This window comes from Coturnix japonica, chromosome 32 (assembly GCF_054131305.1).
Source record: "Coturnix japonica strain WE chromosome 32, WE-NBRP24, whole genome shotgun sequence".
NCBI classification, from domain to species: Eukaryota; Metazoa; Chordata; class Aves; order Galliformes; family Phasianidae; genus Coturnix; species Coturnix japonica.
The window spans coordinates 4501419-4520028 of NC_140694.1; the positions used below are offsets into that span (position 1 = coordinate 4501419).

The 18610-nt window shown below is 44.6% G+C and overlaps 3 protein-coding genes and 1 long non-coding RNA gene across 6 annotated transcripts; all 4 read right to left on the reverse strand.

The window, feature by feature from the left end:
* Window positions 1-17: 17 nt before the first annotated feature.
* Window positions 18-3538, reverse strand: LOC146755535 (rho GTPase-activating protein 33-like). Of its 2 annotated transcripts, XM_085525553.1 has the most exons (8): window positions 3129-3538; window positions 2688-2756; window positions 2489-2560; window positions 2020-2142; window positions 1793-1870; window positions 1528-1608; window positions 1131-1257; window positions 886-933 (listed from the first exon to the last, which is right to left on the reverse strand). In XM_085525553.1, the coding sequence occupies exons 3-7, from the start codon at window positions 2540-2542 to the stop codon at window positions 1210-1212; spliced, it is 384 nt and encodes a 127-aa protein (XP_085381679.1). In that variant the 5' UTR covers window positions 2543-2560; window positions 2688-2756; window positions 3129-3538; the 3' UTR covers window positions 886-933; window positions 1131-1209. The 2 variants fall into 2 exon arrangements, with proteins under 2 accessions (XP_085381678.1, XP_085381679.1); XM_085525552.1 differs by lacking the exons at window positions 1528-1608; window positions 1793-1870; window positions 2020-2142; ... (1 more) ...; window positions 2688-2756; window positions 3129-3538 and adding an exon at window positions 18-468 and having other exon boundaries at window positions 788-933; window positions 1131-1212.
* Window positions 3539-3952: 414 nt separating this feature from the next.
* On the reverse strand, window positions 3953-7105 carry LOC146755536 (uncharacterized). The gene is made up of 3 exons (XR_014938039.1): window positions 6835-7105; window positions 4623-4704; window positions 3953-4026 (listed from the first exon to the last, which is right to left on the reverse strand). It is a non-coding gene; the product is annotated as an uncharacterized LOC146755536 (long non-coding RNA).
* Window positions 7106-7731: 626 nt separating this feature from the next.
* Window positions 7732-11057, reverse strand: LOC146755537 (obscurin-like). Of its 2 annotated transcripts, none has more exons than XM_085525557.1 (4): window positions 10795-11057; window positions 9545-9811; window positions 8632-8901; window positions 7732-7997 (listed from the first exon to the last, which is right to left on the reverse strand). In XM_085525557.1, the coding sequence occupies exons 1-4, from the start codon at window positions 11042-11044 to the stop codon at window positions 7903-7905; spliced, it is 882 nt and encodes a 293-aa protein (XP_085381683.1). In that variant the 5' UTR covers window positions 11045-11057; the 3' UTR covers window positions 7732-7902. The 2 variants fall into 2 exon arrangements, with proteins under 2 accessions (XP_085381683.1, XP_085381684.1); XM_085525558.1 differs by having other exon boundaries at window positions 10802-10889.
* Window positions 11058-11543: 486 nt separating this feature from the next.
* LOC146755538 (obscurin-like) lies at window positions 11544-17669 on the reverse strand. Its single transcript, XM_085525530.1, has 4 exons — window positions 17654-17669; window positions 13393-13659; window positions 12500-12769; window positions 11544-11803 (listed from the first exon to the last, which is right to left on the reverse strand). The coding sequence occupies exons 1-4, from the start codon at window positions 17667-17669 to the stop codon at window positions 11703-11705; spliced, it is 654 nt and encodes a 217-aa protein (XP_085381656.1). The 3' UTR covers window positions 11544-11702.
* Window positions 17670-18610: the final 941 nt, after the last annotated feature.

Sequence of the window (18610 nt, forward strand, 5' to 3'; positions counted from 1 at the left end):
AAAGGAGGGGGTGTGAGGTCTGGAGGAAAGATGGGACTCATTCTCTGTTGTCTGACGAGAGTGTCTCAGAAGTCGTGCTGTTGCCCGGAGCCTGGGACTCTTGGCCTGATTCTACCTCCCCCTCCAACATGTTTGGCTTCTCCTCTGTAATGCTGACCTGAGCCTGCATGGTTGTGCTGCTGTCGGGGCACTCGTGCTGTGCTTGGGCTGGGCTGTCCTCGAAAGGCACTCGGTTCAGGCTGGTGCCTGAGGAGTCTGGCAGGCTCAGGTCAGCAGCTTCAGCAGGTATGGGATGAACGAGAGCTTCAACGATGATGGCATTCTTCTCTTTATAACTGATGTTATACGGAAGGCTTTCATCTGAACTGCAGCATCCTGTGCTTAGTAACAGTTCTTCATTGATGGAATCACAGGAAGCTGCATCGTAACATGCCCGGCGTCTTGGAGATATACAAGGGCTCGGGTCACCTAGGAAGGAGTAGACGCACAGCAGTTAGTGTCAAAGTTTCACAAGATGAATCATGAAACAGGTTCTTGACATTTGGCTATGCAGTGATGGTGAGCAGAAGCAAATAGGCTTCTAGCAACAGTGTCACTGCCTTGAAAGTGATCCTCGTGCAGGTCCAGCTCTTGTGTTGACAAGAGACTCATTTGGGAAAGACAGGAGTCAACTGAAGATGTCAGGCACAGGCTTGAATGCCAGAAGGATGTACAAGCCCACTGAAAGCATGAATTCTACCTGTGTTGCTGACAAGCAGTGTTTTGAAAGCTGGATTTGCATGCTTACCTGCCAGGACGAAGACTTCAGCTTCAGAGGGCTCCCTGGCACTGCTCTGCAGTTGGCGTTTGGCCACAGGGGAAGGTTTGCCCAGGCAGAAGCAGGAACGCCAACTGCAAGCTGCTGACTCTGCCCTCTTACTGGGAGAACTCATTCTGCAGAGAAAACAGAGCATGCTGTCAGTCCTGGTGCAGGGTGAGGGAAGAGCTGCACCGAACCCTTGCCAATAGTTGCCTGTTCCTGTCAATGCCTGGTTTCTGCTGAAACACAGCTTAGAAAAGCCCTCTGTTTCAAACAGCAAAGGATGCTTACATTCCTACAGCTCAGCCCTCAAGTCCTGTTGGCTAAATACCTCTCAACGATGTCAAGCAGGGACATGGATCCCGAGAATGTTGGAGGCTCTGGCTGCTTCGCTCTCCTGGGGCGGGCCTTCAACGGGCAACGAAGGCAGGAGATGAACTTGCCCCGTTTCTTTGGCTCTGTGCAACAAAACAAAGAAACAAGTTCATTTCAGGCTTGGCTCGGTTGGACGAGGCCAAGTGCAACGCATTCAACAGAACACGTAACAACAGAAAGCATGTTCCCAACAAGGACACACAAGAACGGATTTTCCCCATCCCTGGAGGTGCCCAAGGAGCTTAATGCAGTTCTCTTTCTAAGCTTGCTCAACTCGGGCATTAATGAACCCCCTGAAAGCCACCTTCAGACCCCATTTTACTAACCCGCATTGTCAAATCTAAAATACGCACCTGGCTTTGGCAATGAATGTAGGATGGACTCGGGCAGTTTTCCCCTGATGAGTTCCACGCACTCACCAGGGAAAAACCAACCTGTAATAAGAACAAAAAGACAGGTGGGCATTAGCCCAAGCCCAGAGCCAAAGGGAAGGTCCTCTGACACCGACACAGGGCAACTGTTTGCATCCAGAAGCCATCCTGTGCAGGCAGAGCAGCTCCAACCGGAGATTCCCGACTCTACTGAAGCTGTGCTCTCTAGTCAAAAATGTGTGCCTACCTCAAAGCCACGCTTGCCTCTCCACCAGGGGCTCATCTCCTTTGGTGGCATATCAACAATGCACACAATGTCTCCAACCTGCAAAAGATTGAAACATCAATCCCAGCTTCAGCACAGCTAAAACAAAAGCCTTCTTCTACGACACAAAATATGAGAGTATTCCCGAGGCGTTCACACTCTATACTACTCTCTGTGCACAACAACAAGGAACGCCTGGAACTGCTTACCTCCAGAGAGAGCTCATCCGGCCCCTGGGCGACGTGGCTCCTAATAACATGGGCTGCCGCAATTGCTGGTACGTTTAAAGATGACATAGCACGCACCAGCTGCGGCTTCCGCATGTTATCAGCCTGCAAAACAGAGCACAGGCCGTGGTCAGGAGCTGAGGACAAATCAGGAGGATTTCAAGGTGAGGAGCACATCTGCAAAGAAAGCTGCAGCAAATGCGCTCCGTCCTTATCAGGAGCACTTCAGAAGGAGCTGCACGTCTCATCACAGTTATTTCCCTTCCTGGTGTGCATTGCCAGGCCATGCAAAGATGCATCTCTCTCTACCCAGACTCATCAGCAATGGCACTGGCGCAGACAGCTGGCCAGGCCCTTTTTGGCCCATTCTTTCCTGCAGGAGAGTACATCTGCAGCTCCTTCTAATGGTTCAACACAGGGAACAAACCCAGGCCAGAGCTTCATACTGTACCTCCGTCGCCGCCACCTCAGGCTCACGGCTGATCTCACTGCACGCAGCACCCATCACAGCAAGTGTGAAGAGCTGGAACAGAGCAGAAACACACTTCTGTTTTCTCTATTCACACAGCACAGTATGGACAGACTTCTTCAGAACTACATTCACATACCATGCGGCAAAACCATGCGGGGGGACAAATCATGGCACGTACCTGGCAGTGAGATCACCTCAAGCTATCTGCAGCAGTTGTCGCTTTGCTCGGATGGAATGAGAGCAAAAGCTGCACCGAGGCAGTGGGCGGAGGGTGAGGAGAGGAGAGAGAAAGAGCAGGTCAGTGAGCAGGGCTAAGACAGTCATGGAATAACACACACAGCACAACCGTCCCATCCACTTGCTGCAAGACATGCTGAGTCTCAGGCTACGTGATGCCTGTCCGCCCAGCAACTTTACAATGCTTCCACTACTGAGCAAAGACAATGGAAGAAGCACGGGACAGGTGCCAACTTTACGGATACCCCCTTTGGAACGTGTGTACCAGGGGAAAATTATGTCTGATGGTCAAGAGTAAGCAATACGGTGCTGTGAGCTCCGACAGCCAGCAGTTCTCAACACCTCACTGCCCACCCATCCATCCCACGCCAGCTCAGCTTACCTACAAGCTGCTGCGCACGACGGTGAGAAGAAAAAGGCAATAAAGGCACTAACTAAAGGAACTAACTAAAGGCACTAACTAACGGCACTAACTAAAGGCACTAACTAACGGCACTAACTAAAGGCACTAACTAACAACACTAACAACACTAACTAACAACACTAACTAACAACACTAACTAACAACACTAACTAACAACACTAACTAACAACACTAACTAACAACACTAACTAACAACACTAACTAACAAAACTAACTAACAACACTAACTAACAACACTAACTAACGGCACTAACGACACTAAACGCACAAGAACAACAAATCAAGCAACCACTCCGACCACTAGCTCACCCACAAAGGAACACAGAACGCACCGCTCCTCCCCTCATTCCAGCCGCTTATGACATCACCAACGGCCAACAGCCTGGTCCACCATGACCCCCCACAAGGCGGGGAGCCAAGACCACGTGGTCACATCTGATTCCAACACGGCACCACAACATTCCAGGACTCAGTGTGGGCTTGGAATTCTATCCTGGTGTGGCAGCGCAATGGGAGGTGTTAGGGCACAGCTGAAGAGCTGACAGACAACGGACGTTTCCAAAGGAGGGTGCCAGATTAACTCTCAGCATTCTCTTGCGGGGCTCTTAGGAATGCTTCAAACCCATTTTCACTGCCTAGCTCATTTCTAGAAAGTCCAGTTGAGAAATGCTCACTTTGTCTGGGGAACGCCTCTATGCATCATGAATGAAAAAAAAAATAAAATGGGCACGCGACCCTATGAAACTTACCTCTCTGCTCTTGCTGTCAGCCAGACACCTCAGATGAGCATGACGTGTCCCTGCTCCTGAATGAAGATTCACCCAAGTCTGTGTTCCTCTCTGCTCCATCTCTGGGTCTAAAAGAAACACAGACAGAGATGATTACAAGATCCTTTGTGCAGATGAAAGCACAGAGTGCACACGAATTCTCTTTAGCAAGAACTACTACTTGAGAATGCATAGAATCCACACATAAATTTACTTTCTCTTTAACCCTTTTTCCTTTGTACATGATTCCACTATTTATACCCTCAATTAATGATTCATACTGCACATGATGTTATGATGTAGAATATTGACAGCAACAGCACAAAACTATGACAGAATCCACAGACAGTTTTTTGAGAGGTAGTATGAAAGATGAACAGAAAGGAAATAGATTCATTAAAATAACCTTGTTAATCCTCTCCCCGTCAAAAAAGGAAGACTTCTGGGCACTGTTACCAGCAGCTCCTAGAACACCTTGCACCACAAACTGCGGCACATACATTTTCTTCCCACAGGTCCCTCACCTCCCTCATTAGTGTCAGATTCACTCAGGTTAAAATACATGGATCAGAACAGCCATTCAGTTCTGCTTAGGCAGGATCCCACCGCCGGGATGTCTCCCAGTCCCATTCCCTGCTTTTCCCAGCACCAGTTGGGGAAAGGAACAGCAACTGACATCACCTACCCAGACTTCTGCAGGGCCTTCCATTTGGTCTCACATCACAGCGAGAAGCAGGAGAGCTCTCGTGGTACAAGAGAGTGGTGGGCTGGAGAAATAAAGGCTGCCTCTAAGATGGTGCTTCAAACAACATGTGGAACTGGACATGAGACATGAAAGACAGGGCTACATGCCCCAAAAGGGGGGAAGTTCCAGTTGCTGCAAGCCATCGAGGTAACCAATAGAGGGGCCCTGACTACAGCCTGGGCGGGGAAAGGGACAATAGAGTATACTGGGCTGTGTGGATTAGGTGGCCTGGCACATCTCAACCACAGAAATATAAAGCCTTGGTGGACACTGGCGCACAATGCACCCTAATGCCCTCAAGTCACCAAGGGACACAACCAATATAGATCCATGGAGTGACTGGGGGTTCCCAAGAATTGACTATGTTGGAGGCTGAAATAAGCCTCAATGGTAAAAACTGGCAAAAACACCCTACTGTGACTGGTCCAGAGGCTCCATGTATTTTGGGTATTGATGACCTTAGGATGAGATATTTTAAGGATCCCAAGGGCTATCGATGGGCCTTTGGGATAGCTGCTGTTAACACAAACTGTGTTAAGCAGCTGTCAGCTTTACCTGGTCTGTCAGATGATCCTTCTGCTGTGGGGTTGCTCCAGGTAAAAGACCAAGTGGTACCAATTGCCACCAAAGTGGTACAAGACAGCAGTTCCGCACCAATAGGGACTCATTGCTCCTCATTCACAAGCTAATTCGCCAATTAGAGAATCAGGGATTGATTAGCAAAACTCACTCGCCTTTTAACAGCCCCATATGGCCAGTGCGTAAAGCCAATGGAGAATGGAGGCTGACGCTGGATTACCGTGGCCTGAATGAATTCACACCTCCATTGAGTGCTGCTGTACCAGACATGATAGAACTCCAGTATGAACTGGAGTCAAAAGAAGCAAGGTGGTTTGCCATCATTGACATTGCTAATGCCTTCTTTTCCATCCCATTGGCTGCAAAATGTAGGTCACAGTTTGCTTTTACCTGGAGAGCTGTTCAGTATACCTGGAACTGTTTACCTCAAGGGTGGAAGCACAGCCCAACCATTTCCATTGGTTGATCCAAGCTGTCTTGGAACAGGGTGATGCTCCCGAACACTTGCAGTATATTGATGATATTGTCGTGTGGGGCCATACAGCAGCAGAGGTTTTCAAGAAAGGAAAACAGATAATCCAAATTCTTTTGCAAGCTGGTTTTCCCATTAAGCGCAGCAAGGTGAAGGGGCCTGCCCAGGAAATCCAGTTTTTAGGTGTAAAACGGCAAGATGGGCATCGACACATCCCAGCAGATGTGACTGACAAAATCACTGCTATGTCTCCGCCCACCAACAAGACAGAGACCCAATCTTTTCTGGGAGTAGTGGGCTTTTGGAGAATGCATGTCCCAAACTACAGCCACATAGTGAGCCCCCTCTATCAGGTAACGTGGAAGAAGAATAATTTCTCATGGGGTCCTAAGCAGCAGCAGGCTTTTGAGCAGATAAAACAAGAGATAGCCCATGCCGTGGCCTTGGGGCCAGTACGGACGGGACAGGATGTGAAAAACATAATCTACACTGCTGCTGGAGAAAAAGGTCCCACTTGGAGTTTGTGGCAAAGAGCTTCAGGAGAGACCCAAGGCCGACCCCTGGGATTTTGGAGTTGAGCATATAAAGGGTCTGAGGAGCGCTATGCTTAAACTGAGAAGGAGATCTTAGCCGTGTATGAGGGGGTTCGGGCTGCTTCTGAAGTAGCTGGGACTGAGGTTCAGCTCCTTCTAGCACCTCGCTTGCCTGTGGCCCCCCTGTCACGAACACAGGTAAATTTTTGTTTAAACCGTGACAACTACCCAGAATGCTGCATCAGGGAATTTTTGCCTAGAACTTTAGAGAACTATTTTTAACTCAGAAAGGTCAGAGATAGAAAGTTCACACTGATTTCTGGGTCACCAGCCTCACCGTACATCAGCATTTTTGGTTTTTAAATGATACATAAAGTTCTCAATGGCACTGCTCTAGTCGGTAGTTCTTTCCATTTCCGTGCAGCTTACTCTGTGCATGGCTTGTGAACCGCTATTCAGGCCAGACAGCTGCAGCCCCAAAGACCTGCCATAAATGTACAAATTCTACCAGGATAATGTCTTGGGAGTGGAGAAACAGGATGCGCAGTCATATGGCTCTCACACATACCTTGTACAACCAGCTTGGCTCTGGACTGGGCATCACCAATGTCACAGGTGTACACGTCACTGTCACTTTTCTCCAGATTTTTTATGCTCAGCTGCAGGTCTCGTCCTTTCTGTGCCATCTCGTATTTCCTGCCAGGCCTGAGCTCAGCAATGCCTTTCTTCCATATGACGGTGTATGAGCATTTCTCGCACTGAAATGAAAAAATTGTAGTTCCACTTTCTTCAGTTTTCAGATCTGAAAGTTCCTTGATAAAGTAATTAGGTTTTTCTGGAAGGAAAAAAAAAAGGATGAGGGTGTGGGACAAAGGGATTTGTTACCCGAACAAGTCTCAAGCATACAGAGGTGTCCTGAATCTCCTTTGCCCTCACTTCTAGAACATCACATAGAGATGCAAAGAATCTAAGAAGTCCACAGAGTCCACCCATTTACATAGGCTTGATCATTCCAGAAGATATCTGGAAAGTTTAATACCATTATACATGCGCTGGTAGGATCTCATCTGATCAACTGCATATAGTTTAGATTACACATATTCAATATAGACTAATTCAGATTGCCATATTTTCTTAGCTCACTAACACCCAAGATCATAGAATCATAGAATGATCACAGAATCATAGAATGGCCTGGGTTGAAAAGGACCTCAAAGATCATCTAGTTTTAAAGCCCCTGCCAAGGGGTCACCAACCACCAGACCAGGCTGCCCAGATCCACATCACACTGGAGAATCATTCAGTTTCCAGATTATTTTAAGGAAAAGACTTTAATCCATCATATTTTCTGAAAACTAAGAACTGATCCCGCTCAAGGAAACAGAAGAGAAAAACATCACCCACAGGCTGCAGATATTTACCTCGACTTCTCTACATGCCATCCCCAGTGTGCTTTTCAACTCACCTTGCACAGTGACCCTGGCTTTTGTTTCAGAGTCCTCTGTCTCACAGGTGTACTCCCTGCTGTCCTTGGCAGTAGAATCATGGATGATCAGAATGGCCCCAGTTCCCTCCTGCTGCAAGTCGTACTTCTGGCTTTTTCTGATTGCTTTGCCATCCTTGTACCAACTGATGTTCACATCTGTTTCGACAGCTCACAGCTTAGGCTGATGTCCTGCCCTGCTGCTGCTGTCGTATCCTCCAGCTGCTTTGTAACCTCAGTAGCTTTTTCTGGAAGAAAACATGCTTTTTAAGTAACACACACACGGTAGGATGCCTCTCTCAAAATACACGCATCTACATGCTGGAGATAAGTTAGAGAGGCATTTGCAACAGAGGCCATCCTACAGCCAGCAGTAATCTGCAAAGTACAGACAATAGAATTCAAGGCACCATTTATTCTCTCTTAAATCTACCCAATTGAGGATGATGAACCATGACTGAAAACTGCCTCTTTCTTCTCTCCACTCATCACATTGGGAGCCTCGGATGATGCTCTCAGATGCACATGTTCTAGATAGGAATTTGTTGTACAGCTAGATGATGTGAAGGCCATCCCTTCAGCTTATACTTAGAGGATATTTGCTCCCACAGTTCCCTCAACAGATCATTCCTGATTTACTGGTAATGGAACAAGCTGGAGTGAGATGCCCATTTCCAACACTACCCCAGTGCTTTGGGTAGTTCTCACATTTGTGTCAAATGGTTCCTCCTTTTACTTATTTTTAAGAGAAATTCTCAGTGCTTCAAGGTTCAAGTAGAAGGTTGCTATTCACTTTAACCATATTATGAGTTAGCTCTCATGACAATCTTATCAGAAGACAGTTGAAGGAATCAGACCCCAGAATCTCTCCCATCTCATTACCTTTCACAGACTGAGAGGCTTTGGAGGTTAGACCACGGGCAGTAAAAATGACTTCCCCAGCGTCAGTAGGAGTCACACTTTTGATAAGGAGAGTATATTTCCAACCCAAGTTAGAAGCTTTAAATCGCCCACCACTTTCCACTCTGCTTCCATTCAGTGTCCACTTGAACTCATCAATGCTTTCATGGGACAGAATGCATTCAAAAGTACAATCTTCTCCCTCCTGGATTTCAGTGTTTTTCAGCCGTTTGCTAATGCCAATATTCAGCTCTGGAAGATAAGAGATAGGTTAGTATGAGGTTTATATGGAGAAAAGGCATTTGTGACTGACGTGAGTAGCAGGACTGGTGTTTTAACTCAGGATTTGCAGAACATGGCTGCGTTCCTCACTGATGTATTCTCTAAGACATTCTCCACTCAGAATTACCAGAAAGCTATAAAAAAAAGAGACGTGAATCTCTTGGCTTTGCTCTGGAAGAACTACAAGGAGAGCAGCTCAGTCCATGGAGCACAATGAAGATTCAATGAGCTACAGAGGGAAAAACCTAACAGAGAGGACAACTCTAGGAAGCTGGGTGAGAAAAAGGGTTTTGCCTATGACAAGAAATTAACTGTTTCTATTAGCTCTTTTGTTACCATCCTACCCCTACTGGTGTTCAAACCATTTCTCCATTTTAGGGATGTTTAGAAAGGAAACATTTCCAGGACATTCTTGACATGTTTGGTGATTTTCATGGCAAAAGGAGATACATTTACATCAAAAGCAATGGGAATTTTCCAGACATCACTGCGCTACATTGCAGTAATACACTTCTATTGTAGAAACTATTAAGGCTCGTGGGGGAATAGGTGTAAGACATAGTGACCACACTGAATGTGCTTTTAGCACTCCTTTACTTTCCACAGTACTTACCCTGAACGCTGACCTTTGACTTGGCAACATCAGTGCCAATATCACAGGTATAGAAACCTGCATCTGACTTCTCGAGGTCATGGAGAAGGAGACATAGGGTCTTCCCAGACTGTACCAGCTCATACCTGTTGCCAGAAGTGAGCACATCACCGTCCTTTTTCCTCACTGGTTTGACCTTCTCTTTAGAGACTTCACATTCCAATTTAATCACACCCCGCTCCTCACCAAAAACATCATCCAAGGACTTCATGAAGACAGCAGGCTTCTCTGCAATTAAACAGCCAAAACAGAACAACGTGATACAGAAGTTGAGACATTTCCAGTTGCTTTCAGCTTTTTAAGGAGAGATCAATAAATCTTTACCAGTACTGACAACACCAATATAGAACCTAAAGCGGTTTCATGTCTCTTGACAGAATGCGCTTTAAGGAATTCTGAACTAATCAGTAGGAGAATACAGGGAACAGGAGGGACAGCCTGCATTGCTGTGGGTGGGACTGATATCATATGAAGTTATTGGGATGCAGCTCTTCTAAAGCTGGAGAGCTGGCATTGCCCTCACATGGAGCAGAGCTCATACAGCAGGCCACAGGATTAAGAGGATAAGCTGCTGAACACTTTTGATTTTCCTCTTTTATTGACTCCTTTTATCTATCTTCTATTTCACACATCAAATGTTTATACTGGGGAAAAAACATCCACCAAATGCAAAGGAAAGGAGAAAGAGGAAAACCTTCAAACTCTGAGCGCATAGAATAAAAGAGCTTAATTGCTGGGGAGAGCAGATTAGAATCACAGTATCCTTAGAATTGGAAGAGACCCTTAAAGGCCATCTAGCCCAGCTCCCCTGCAATAAACAGGGACATTCACAGCTAGATCAGGTTGTTCACAGCCTGGTCATTAGTCATTCCAGAGGCAAAACACACACTGAATGATCTCTCCCTGCAGTCATAAATCCTTGGGGCAACAGCATTGACACTGCATGTTACTGAAGCAGTAAAAGAAATTGCTCTTGTAACTCTCCTTGTGTTAAGTAAAACGATGATAAAAAGCAATGGAATGCTTTGGCAGGACACCAAAACCATCCTCCTTCGTTGATATCTGCTGCAATGGAACCTTCCACTGGAAGAAAGCCCCTGATGACTTGTCACCCCAGAGAGGTGAGCTTTAGAAGCAGGACTGCTGCACAACAGAATGAACTGGAGCTCCTTAGCATCTCTTGCATCCAGGAGGGCTGTGATCAGACCCACCTCTCACCTTCAGGCGCGCGCCTTCTGACACCTTGTCTGACTTCACTGTCACTGTGCCAGCATCCTCAGGCTTAACCTGCTTCATTGTCAGTGTGCAGCAATTGCCAGCGTTCTTGATTTCATTGTAATTGTTGGTGTAAAGGTGGTTGCCATTCAGGAACCATTCCACGTCCTCGTCATCATGGGACAGCTCGCAGGAGAAGACAGCAGAGCTCTCTTCTTCAATTTCCACATCCTGCAGGTGCTTCATTACTTCTACATTGCGGGCTGTGGGGAAACAAGGTGAACTGTTACCACTAGTCTATCAGCGTCAGTTCCATGAGGTATTTTGCTAGTGTATGTTGCTCAGCATCCGCCTCCCCAGCTTTTGATGCTCTTCTTAAGAAGTGAAGTGGAAGAGGCCGTCCCAAATCAAAGTTCAGTTCTTTCAGAATCGTGATCTCCATTTCTCTAACATCAGCACTGCTGTAGGTATTATCAGTAATATAAACAAAGTCTGCTACATCAGGAGAGTACATCTCTTCGTATTTTGAGGCTAGAAGCAGCGCTGTCACTATGTATGTGACACTACTAACGCATACTGGGATGTGGTAGAATGGTTAGACTAGATGATCTTTGTGTAATCTTCTCAGTGAAGATTATACATTTATAAAGTTAGCAGGAGAGAACGGCAGAAATCAACCAAGAGAAGAGAAATCTGAGGTGAAATAGGACATGGAAGAGGCCACCCTCCCTGCTCATACCTTCAGCTGTCAGCGTGGCCTCAGTCTCTGCAATTCCCGCCTTGCACTTGTACACACCAGCATCATCGGGCTTCAGCTTCAGAATCTTGAGCTCTGCTGAATGCTTATCCCTCTTGATCTTGTATTTCTCAGAGGGCTCGATGGGTGTGTGGCCCTTGAAACATTTCACAACCTTTGAGAAGGCCTGAAGTCACAGGACAGGATGACAGAATGATGTTCCAAAGCTGTCTTGTCCTCCAACTTCCTGGTGATTTCTATATGGTAATCTGCAAAACGGGGGTGGAAGAGAAGAAAGGATGAGGACAATTGGAAGAAGAGGAAAGTCTCTTGTGTGTATTCCATCCCAATTAATTTCATCTTCACAATGGTTGTTTGAACCACTCTAAAGATAAAACAAACGATTGCCTATAGGGAATGCCATTGACTACATTTCTATAAAGTAATACTGTATATTATCTACCAAATGCAAGGTCCAGCTCTTGTTCTGTGCTTATTAAACTGCTCCCAGTTAAGGCTTTTATTCAAATAAGAGTGAGTTGAAAATATAACAAGTACTTTAGGATGTGAATGGAGACTCTTACGCTGCAACGGGAAAACAGCTGATAAAAAGCCTGGAAGTTTCTTTCAGATGAAATCAATGACAAACTGCATCAAATTTAGGTGCTACCAAACTTAAACTTGTCTACTTCAGAAATACAATTAATTTCACCTGATTTGACTTCTTTGGAATAGCCAAGGACAAAACCACAGCTCTTTAGATCTGAATAGTAAGCACATCACAACTATTCAAACACATATTTTACTGAGATGCAGCTGTCTCATTTAGTGTCCAACGACTTTGAACTGGAAATGGAGCAGACCCTCCAGACACACACACAATATTTCAACGACCCCAGTGAAGGAAGACTGTATGTTAATTAATTCTTCATCTTCATGATGTAAACCAAGCCAGGATATGTTACCTCTGACGAGCAGATTGGCTGTGGATTTGGATTTGCCAATTGAGAACTGAATGGTGCCTGTCATATCAGTGGTGGTTTTCGGTATGGTCAGCTGGTGGATGGTGCCTTCTTGCTGCATAATAAAGGTTATGCCAGCCTGTAAGACTTCCCCACGTAGATACCACTTGGGAAGTTTCACAGAAGGAATGGATATCTCGCATTCAAATTTGGCTTCTTCAGGCTCAGTCACATCCTCATCACACAGCTCCTTTACTAGATTAATGGATTGCTCTTTAAGAAGGATGGAACAAGAGAAAGCAGAGATTTAGAAGGAATGTAAAAAACCCTTACATTATCACCCTACTTACTCACGTCAGCATTACTGCACATGAACACTACACCTATCAGCTCAAAATGCCTTAAAACATCATTAAAAAAATAGTAGAAACAAAGGAATGTTGTTATGAAGTCAGACAATAAGACTGACAACCTGAAGAGAGCCCAGATCTTCTGATTCCCAGTCCAACATCCAAATCAAACCATGACCTTCCCATCCCGATATCAAACTCCTCGCATTACTAAGTGGAATAGAGGTTCAATGAAACACGGACATTGATAATTACTTTGGTTAAATACAGCAACTTAGCTCTGAACAACAAGTTTTCTCCTAGTAAAGGTCCCTGTAGCTCAAATGTAATGGCTCTACTTAGGATAAATTCATTTTCCAGGATGTTCTTGCCCTTATAATTGTAACAAGAAAAATATCGGTGGACTTTGGGAAAACAAAAAACCCTCTGAATTTAAATATACATTTAATTTGCATTTTGTTTTCAAAGTAAGCGAGAATGGCTTTTGTATAAATCTATCTGCATTCCACTGCCTTTATTTTATTTTATTATTATTACTATTTTTACCTTCAACAAAGAAATGAGCACTGCTTTTATCATCAAAAACATCACAAGTGTATGTATCCTCATCTTCATATTTCGCATCGTTGATGACGAGTTTCTGATACACGCCATCGCTCAAAATTTCATATTTGTCACTGGGATGAATTTCAAGATCCTTTTTGTACCACTTCCCTTTAGCATTGGCACGAGACACCTGGCACTCCAGGAATCCCCGATGCTTTTCAAGTGCAATCTTATCTTGCAGAGGCTTCACAGTTCTCTCAGGCAGCTCTAAAAAGAGGAAAACAAACAAACAAATATATGTGTGTATGTATGTATGTATGTATGTATATACACACATTATATATATACATATGTATATATACACATTATATATATACATATGTATATATATACATATGTATATTATCTATATATGTATTGATCAATATATTTTATATATATATATATGTTATATATATATATATAATGATCAGCACAGTTTCTGTGAGAGAGGCTAACTCAGTAGTGATAGTTCTTCTATGAATGATTACTTAGATGGTGACGCTTTGTTAAGCACTTGATCTAACGCACAGCAAATAAAGAGCTAATTAAAAGAAGACCTGTTATCCCTATTTTACCACTTGGATGGCTAAATTTCAGAGGTAAGGAGTAATTTTCTCAGCACTGTACAGCAGTGAAGTGGCAAAGCTGGGGACTGAACTCTTGAGTAGTGTGCTAACTCAAATGTCTCCCTTTTCTTCATCACACTTAACATCATATATATACCCTAACATTGTATATATTAAAAAAAAACAACCCTGTGCTCTTTTCCTGTGCCTAATACAACTCCTCCAATCTCTGTGCTCTGCCAGGAGGGATATGTCTAAATAGGGTGGCAGATACACGCAGGAGATAAATATTTCCACTTCCCTCAGCCAACACTGCTCTGAATTTCTATGGGACACGTCGTTGGATGAAAAGGCATTTGACAAAGAAGGAAAAGAAAAAGTTTAGTCTGCTGTGTCATTCTCTTGGTAGCCAGAATAACTAACCCTCGCCAGTGTTAGTTCAAAGAATAGGCAGATTTTATCTCCTGACGTGAGCAGTAATTCAAAGAAGCTCGTATATGATCCTGTATCCTGCATATTCACTGCAGGCAGGCAAAGACATTATGAGATAAGGGAGATCTACACATCACTCGTTATGAACACCTCATAAAGATAAAACCACACACAAGGGGAGAGTTTATGGACTACTCTTGGACTGCTTTCCAAGAGGCATCAATTAGTAACTCCCTTCGCTCATTTTTCACACTACTCTACAGTGTCCTCCTGAGCCCCCTTACTCCTGTTGCCAACTGCTGATGCAGGGAATCCTGAGGAACCAAGGATTCATAGTTGTTCCATCAGTAGTCCTTGGTCAGCTCTCCCTCCCTGCCCCTTCTGTTTTGATCCCACTAACCAAATTTTAGTTAGTCTGAAAAGAGGATGGAAACCTCCGCAGCAATTAGTTTCTAAATATCTTGCAATGGGCAGCTTGTAGGAGCCCCATCTCAATGCCCACAGCACAGGAGGCAGGACTGCTTAGCCCATGCACTAGTGCATTTACCAGCACAGATGTAAGCCCAGATCTATGCACACCAAATCCAGGCTCTCAGTTTGCACAAGGAGGCATCCATGGAGCTGAAGTATTAGGCAGATATTGTGGTGGGGCAGCAGTTATTGAGACGCCAGACAGAAAGGACACAGATAACGTGGCAACTCAGCTTTACCATTATGACTGCTGATGGAACATCTAATTTCACTGCTCAAAAGAGAACTTCCATATAACTGGAAAGGATGAAATTCACAGGGGAAACCACACACAGACACACACAAAAGCAATACAAAGGAGATGAAGGATGGTTCACATACTGGTGATTCACTCTGAGACGCAAGCAAATGAAAGAGTATCCCCAACCATTTGCCTCCCCAAATGCTAAATACATAAACACTCCTTGCAGTGATAGCTCTGCCAGACGTGAGTCATACACTGTAAAACCTTACAGGGTCTATCAGTTTAACTTCAGAAATTCATTACACCACCAAAAACAGACCATCGTGTCCAGGCTGGTCCATTTCAGCTCTTCAAACCTGTCGGTAAAACTGCCCGAGAGCTGAAATGCTTACCAGCAAAAGCTAAAAACTGTAAATCAAATGTAATAAGCTGGCTTTGTCTACTGTATAGAAATGATGCCTGAAAAAAGAAAAGGAAAAAAAAAAAAAAAGAACCTAAACCAGAACAAATGGAATGGCTGCATAAAACAGCCAGTACTGAAACTGCAATGCAACCTGGTTGCAGACTGAGAGAGAAAATGAGAGTTCACCAAAGTCATGGGACAGGACACATGTTCATGTTCATGCTAACACTGAACCCAAGTGGCCACATGAGGACAGCATCTAGTAGGAAATCAGAAAAAAGCATCCTTTCATACGTCCCTTTGGCAGGTGGCATTTACCAGGGCACAGCAGACCCGTGTGTTCAGTAACCAGTCTGATGCTTCAGAGCCTGGTGATGAGCTACAAACTGGGGTTTAACCAGTGCAACACAAGGAGGGAAAATCTGTCTTGAGCATAAAGAAGAAAGAGAAAGGTATCCAAAAGGACTAACGAAGAAATGCTCAAACTGCCCAGGAAGCATTTTTTCCTGTGGTGCAAAACACAGTTTATTTGCTCATTCAGGTAAACATACCACGAACCTTTAGGGTAGCTGATGTCTTGTCTTCAGCTGCTTGGCACGTGCATGTTCCTCCCTGATCTTCATATTCACACTTGTGAAAAATGAGACTTCTCTTATTTCCCTGGGAAGTAATGCCCACTTTTTTACTTTGATGGAGCTCCTTCCCATCCTACAAGGGAAAATATCAAGTCAGATCTCCATGAGTCCTTCCATCTCTGCACTGAGCAAAGGGAGCCTTCAGATCTATGCTTAATTCACCCACTCCCCTAGAATTAATGGAACTGTGCTTACTGGAACATATGCTGAAGCTTAAGCACAGTGCAGTGTTTTCAACATGTAGGAATGGCTATAGAACATGCAGAAATTCTGGCTGACCTATGACAGCTTAAAGCACTGTGGAGGACTGTTAACAAGCTCGTTTGGACATCACCTTGAATAAATGACATTATCCCCAAGTAAGGGAAGGAACAGCTGAGCACCGGGGAGGTACACAAAGTGCCAGAGCAAATTCTCACACTGTCAGGTGCAAAGAAAACTGAAATTTCACCCTAAAACCAAGTTCACAACAAGGCTACAAAATCCTGGCTGAGAATTTCTGTGTTAGAGTTGAAGCTCAAGACTGTGCTCCAACCAACAATATTTTGTGCAGCAAGACCTCAGGAGTTCACATGAAACCCAAAACAAACTTCCATTTCAACTTGATAAATGAACTCAGGACATAATATCAAAGAGGGCTGATCTGGGCAAGTAAAAGAGCATAAAGAAAAGAGAGCAGTGCAAAAGCTATCAAGCAAAAGCTCAGACTTGCATCCCTTGGAAGTGAAATTAAAGGCTCTCATTCATTTCCAGAGAAGTCAGAAAGGAAAATACCATTACATGCCATACCTTGAACCACTTGACGTCTACCTTGGGCCTGGACAGCTCACACTCAAATGTGACCTTGTCCTTCTGAGTGATGCTAATGTCTGCCAATGGTTTGCTGATTTTCACAGGCAGTTCTGAGAAGGAGAAAGAAGGATGTGGATTTAGTTGGGAATTAGGTCTCTAGGAGCATCTGGCATAAGGAATAATGAAAGGCAGTGCCTACTCTCCATGCTTACTAGAACATGTCATTAACAACAAAAAAACCTATTGTTTTGAGCACATTATCATTACTTGTGCTAGGGACAATCATGTTACAACAATCCTCTTGATATCTGAGGGATACTCTGGTGGCAATGGCCCAGTGCATAACATTCTTTGCAGCTGGAAGGAAAGCTGGTTCTGCTGTTCAAGTCATCTGGGACAGGAGCAGATAATCACACCTTGCACCAACCAATACCTGTCACAGTGAGCCTCCCCGATGAATTAATGCCTTCTGCTTTAAAGGAAATGAGTCCTGCATCTTCAAGGGTCACAGAAGAAAGTGTCAAGGAATGTTTCTTCCCCTGGACACCCATCGTGATATTTGGTGCAGGCTTCAGCCGCACGCCGTCCTTCTGCCAAGTCCCTTCCACATCCTCATGGGACACCTCCACCGAAAAGGTGACAGTTCCCTTCTCAGGGAATTCCAGGGGCTGCAGACCTTTCACCAGCTTCATCTGCCGCACTGAAAGACAATGGGGAGAGGTTGGAGATTTCACACCAGCATCTGAGAAATAGAATCATCAAAGGAATCAGAGAAAGGTTTAGGTTGGAAGGGACCTTTGAGATCACCCAGTTCCAAACCCCCTGCTGTAGGCAGGGATGCTTCCCTCTACACCAGATTGCACAAAGCCCCATCCAGCCTGGCCTTGAATGCTTGAATAGCATCAGGACTTCCAAAACAAGTTACTTCCCTCTTCCTCTCCCAGGTACACTATCTGCCAATTAAGCAACAGCCTTTGCAAAGAAGAAATCTTGTTCATAACCAGGTCCATGGGTGCTCTTAAATCGATCCTTCCAGATGGAAAAAAGATTTCAGGTGGTCTCCTAGATTTTACCCCTTTTTGTGTTGCACACAAGACTGAAAAAAAAATTACTTTTGCAAAGTTCTTCTTGTCATAAGGAAACAAACATTTGGGGAATGGCAGAACGAGGTAAAATTTACCTTCACATCATTTGAAATTTCACTCTCATGTTCTTGGTGTGGTTTCTCCTATAATTATTTGGACTAATTAAGCTTTTCCCTGATGAAAGCCTAGAAGTATATCACAAGAAGGACCAACTTACCCATGACCTTTTATTTGTCTTACTCAAGCATCTCCTCCTGACCAGAACTGACAATAAAATATTCAGCCAGACTACAGGTTTGAGCATCTGAGTTGTTTCTAGGATCTCCTGCAAACTTAAGCTTGGAACACACACTTGTCTTTTGAATAAGTGTATTTTATAGTGCAATAAAACAACAGGTTTTCACATGGCTATTCCTCATTTACCTTGCTCTGAAATCATTCTCAAACCATGAGGGATCAGTCCAGGAAGAAGGAGAGGAGAGGGGAAGTGAAAGGGGAAGTCCACGGTTCTCTAATATCAGGCTTCTTAGCCTAAAGCTCAACAGCAA

What these genes read in the sequence shown, in the direction of transcription:
- LOC146755535 (XM_085525552.1), bottom strand. Translation starts at nt 1,156, where the DNA reads ATGTCCCTGCTTGACATCGTTGAGAG. An exon ending in CTGCTTGACATCGTTGAGAG is followed by an intron (nt 934 to 1,130) that starts GTATTTAGCCAA and finishes TTTTCTCTGCAG; the next exon opens with AATGAGTTCTCCCAGTAAGA. An exon ending in TGAAGTCTTCGTCCTGGCAG is followed by an intron (nt 469 to 787) that starts GTAAGCATGCAA and finishes ACTCCTTCCTAG; the next exon opens with GTGACCCGAGCCCTTGTATA.
- LOC146755537 (XM_085525557.1), bottom strand. Translation starts at nt 11,044, where the DNA reads ATGAAGCACCTGCAGGATGTGGAAATTGAAGAAGAGAGCTCTGCTGTC. An exon ending in GTCAAAGGTCAGCGTTCAGG is followed by an intron (nt 8,902 to 9,544) that starts GTAAGTACTGTG and finishes CTTATCTTCCAG; the next exon opens with AGCTGAATATTGGCATTAGC. An exon ending in AGCCTCTCAGTCTGTGAAAG is followed by an intron (nt 7,998 to 8,631) that starts GTAATGAGATGG and finishes GTTTTCTTCCAG; the next exon opens with AAAAAGCTACTGAGGTTACA.
- LOC146755538 (XM_085525530.1), bottom strand. An exon ending in TGCTCATTTCTTTGTTGAAG is followed by an intron (nt 12,770 to 13,392) that starts GTAAAAATAGTA and finishes TCCTTCTTAAAG; the next exon opens with AGCAATCCATTAATCTAGTA. An exon ending in AGCCAATCTGCTCGTCAGAG is followed by an intron (nt 11,804 to 12,499) that starts GTAACATATCCT and finishes CCCGTTTTGCAG; the next exon opens with ATTACCATATAGAAATCACC.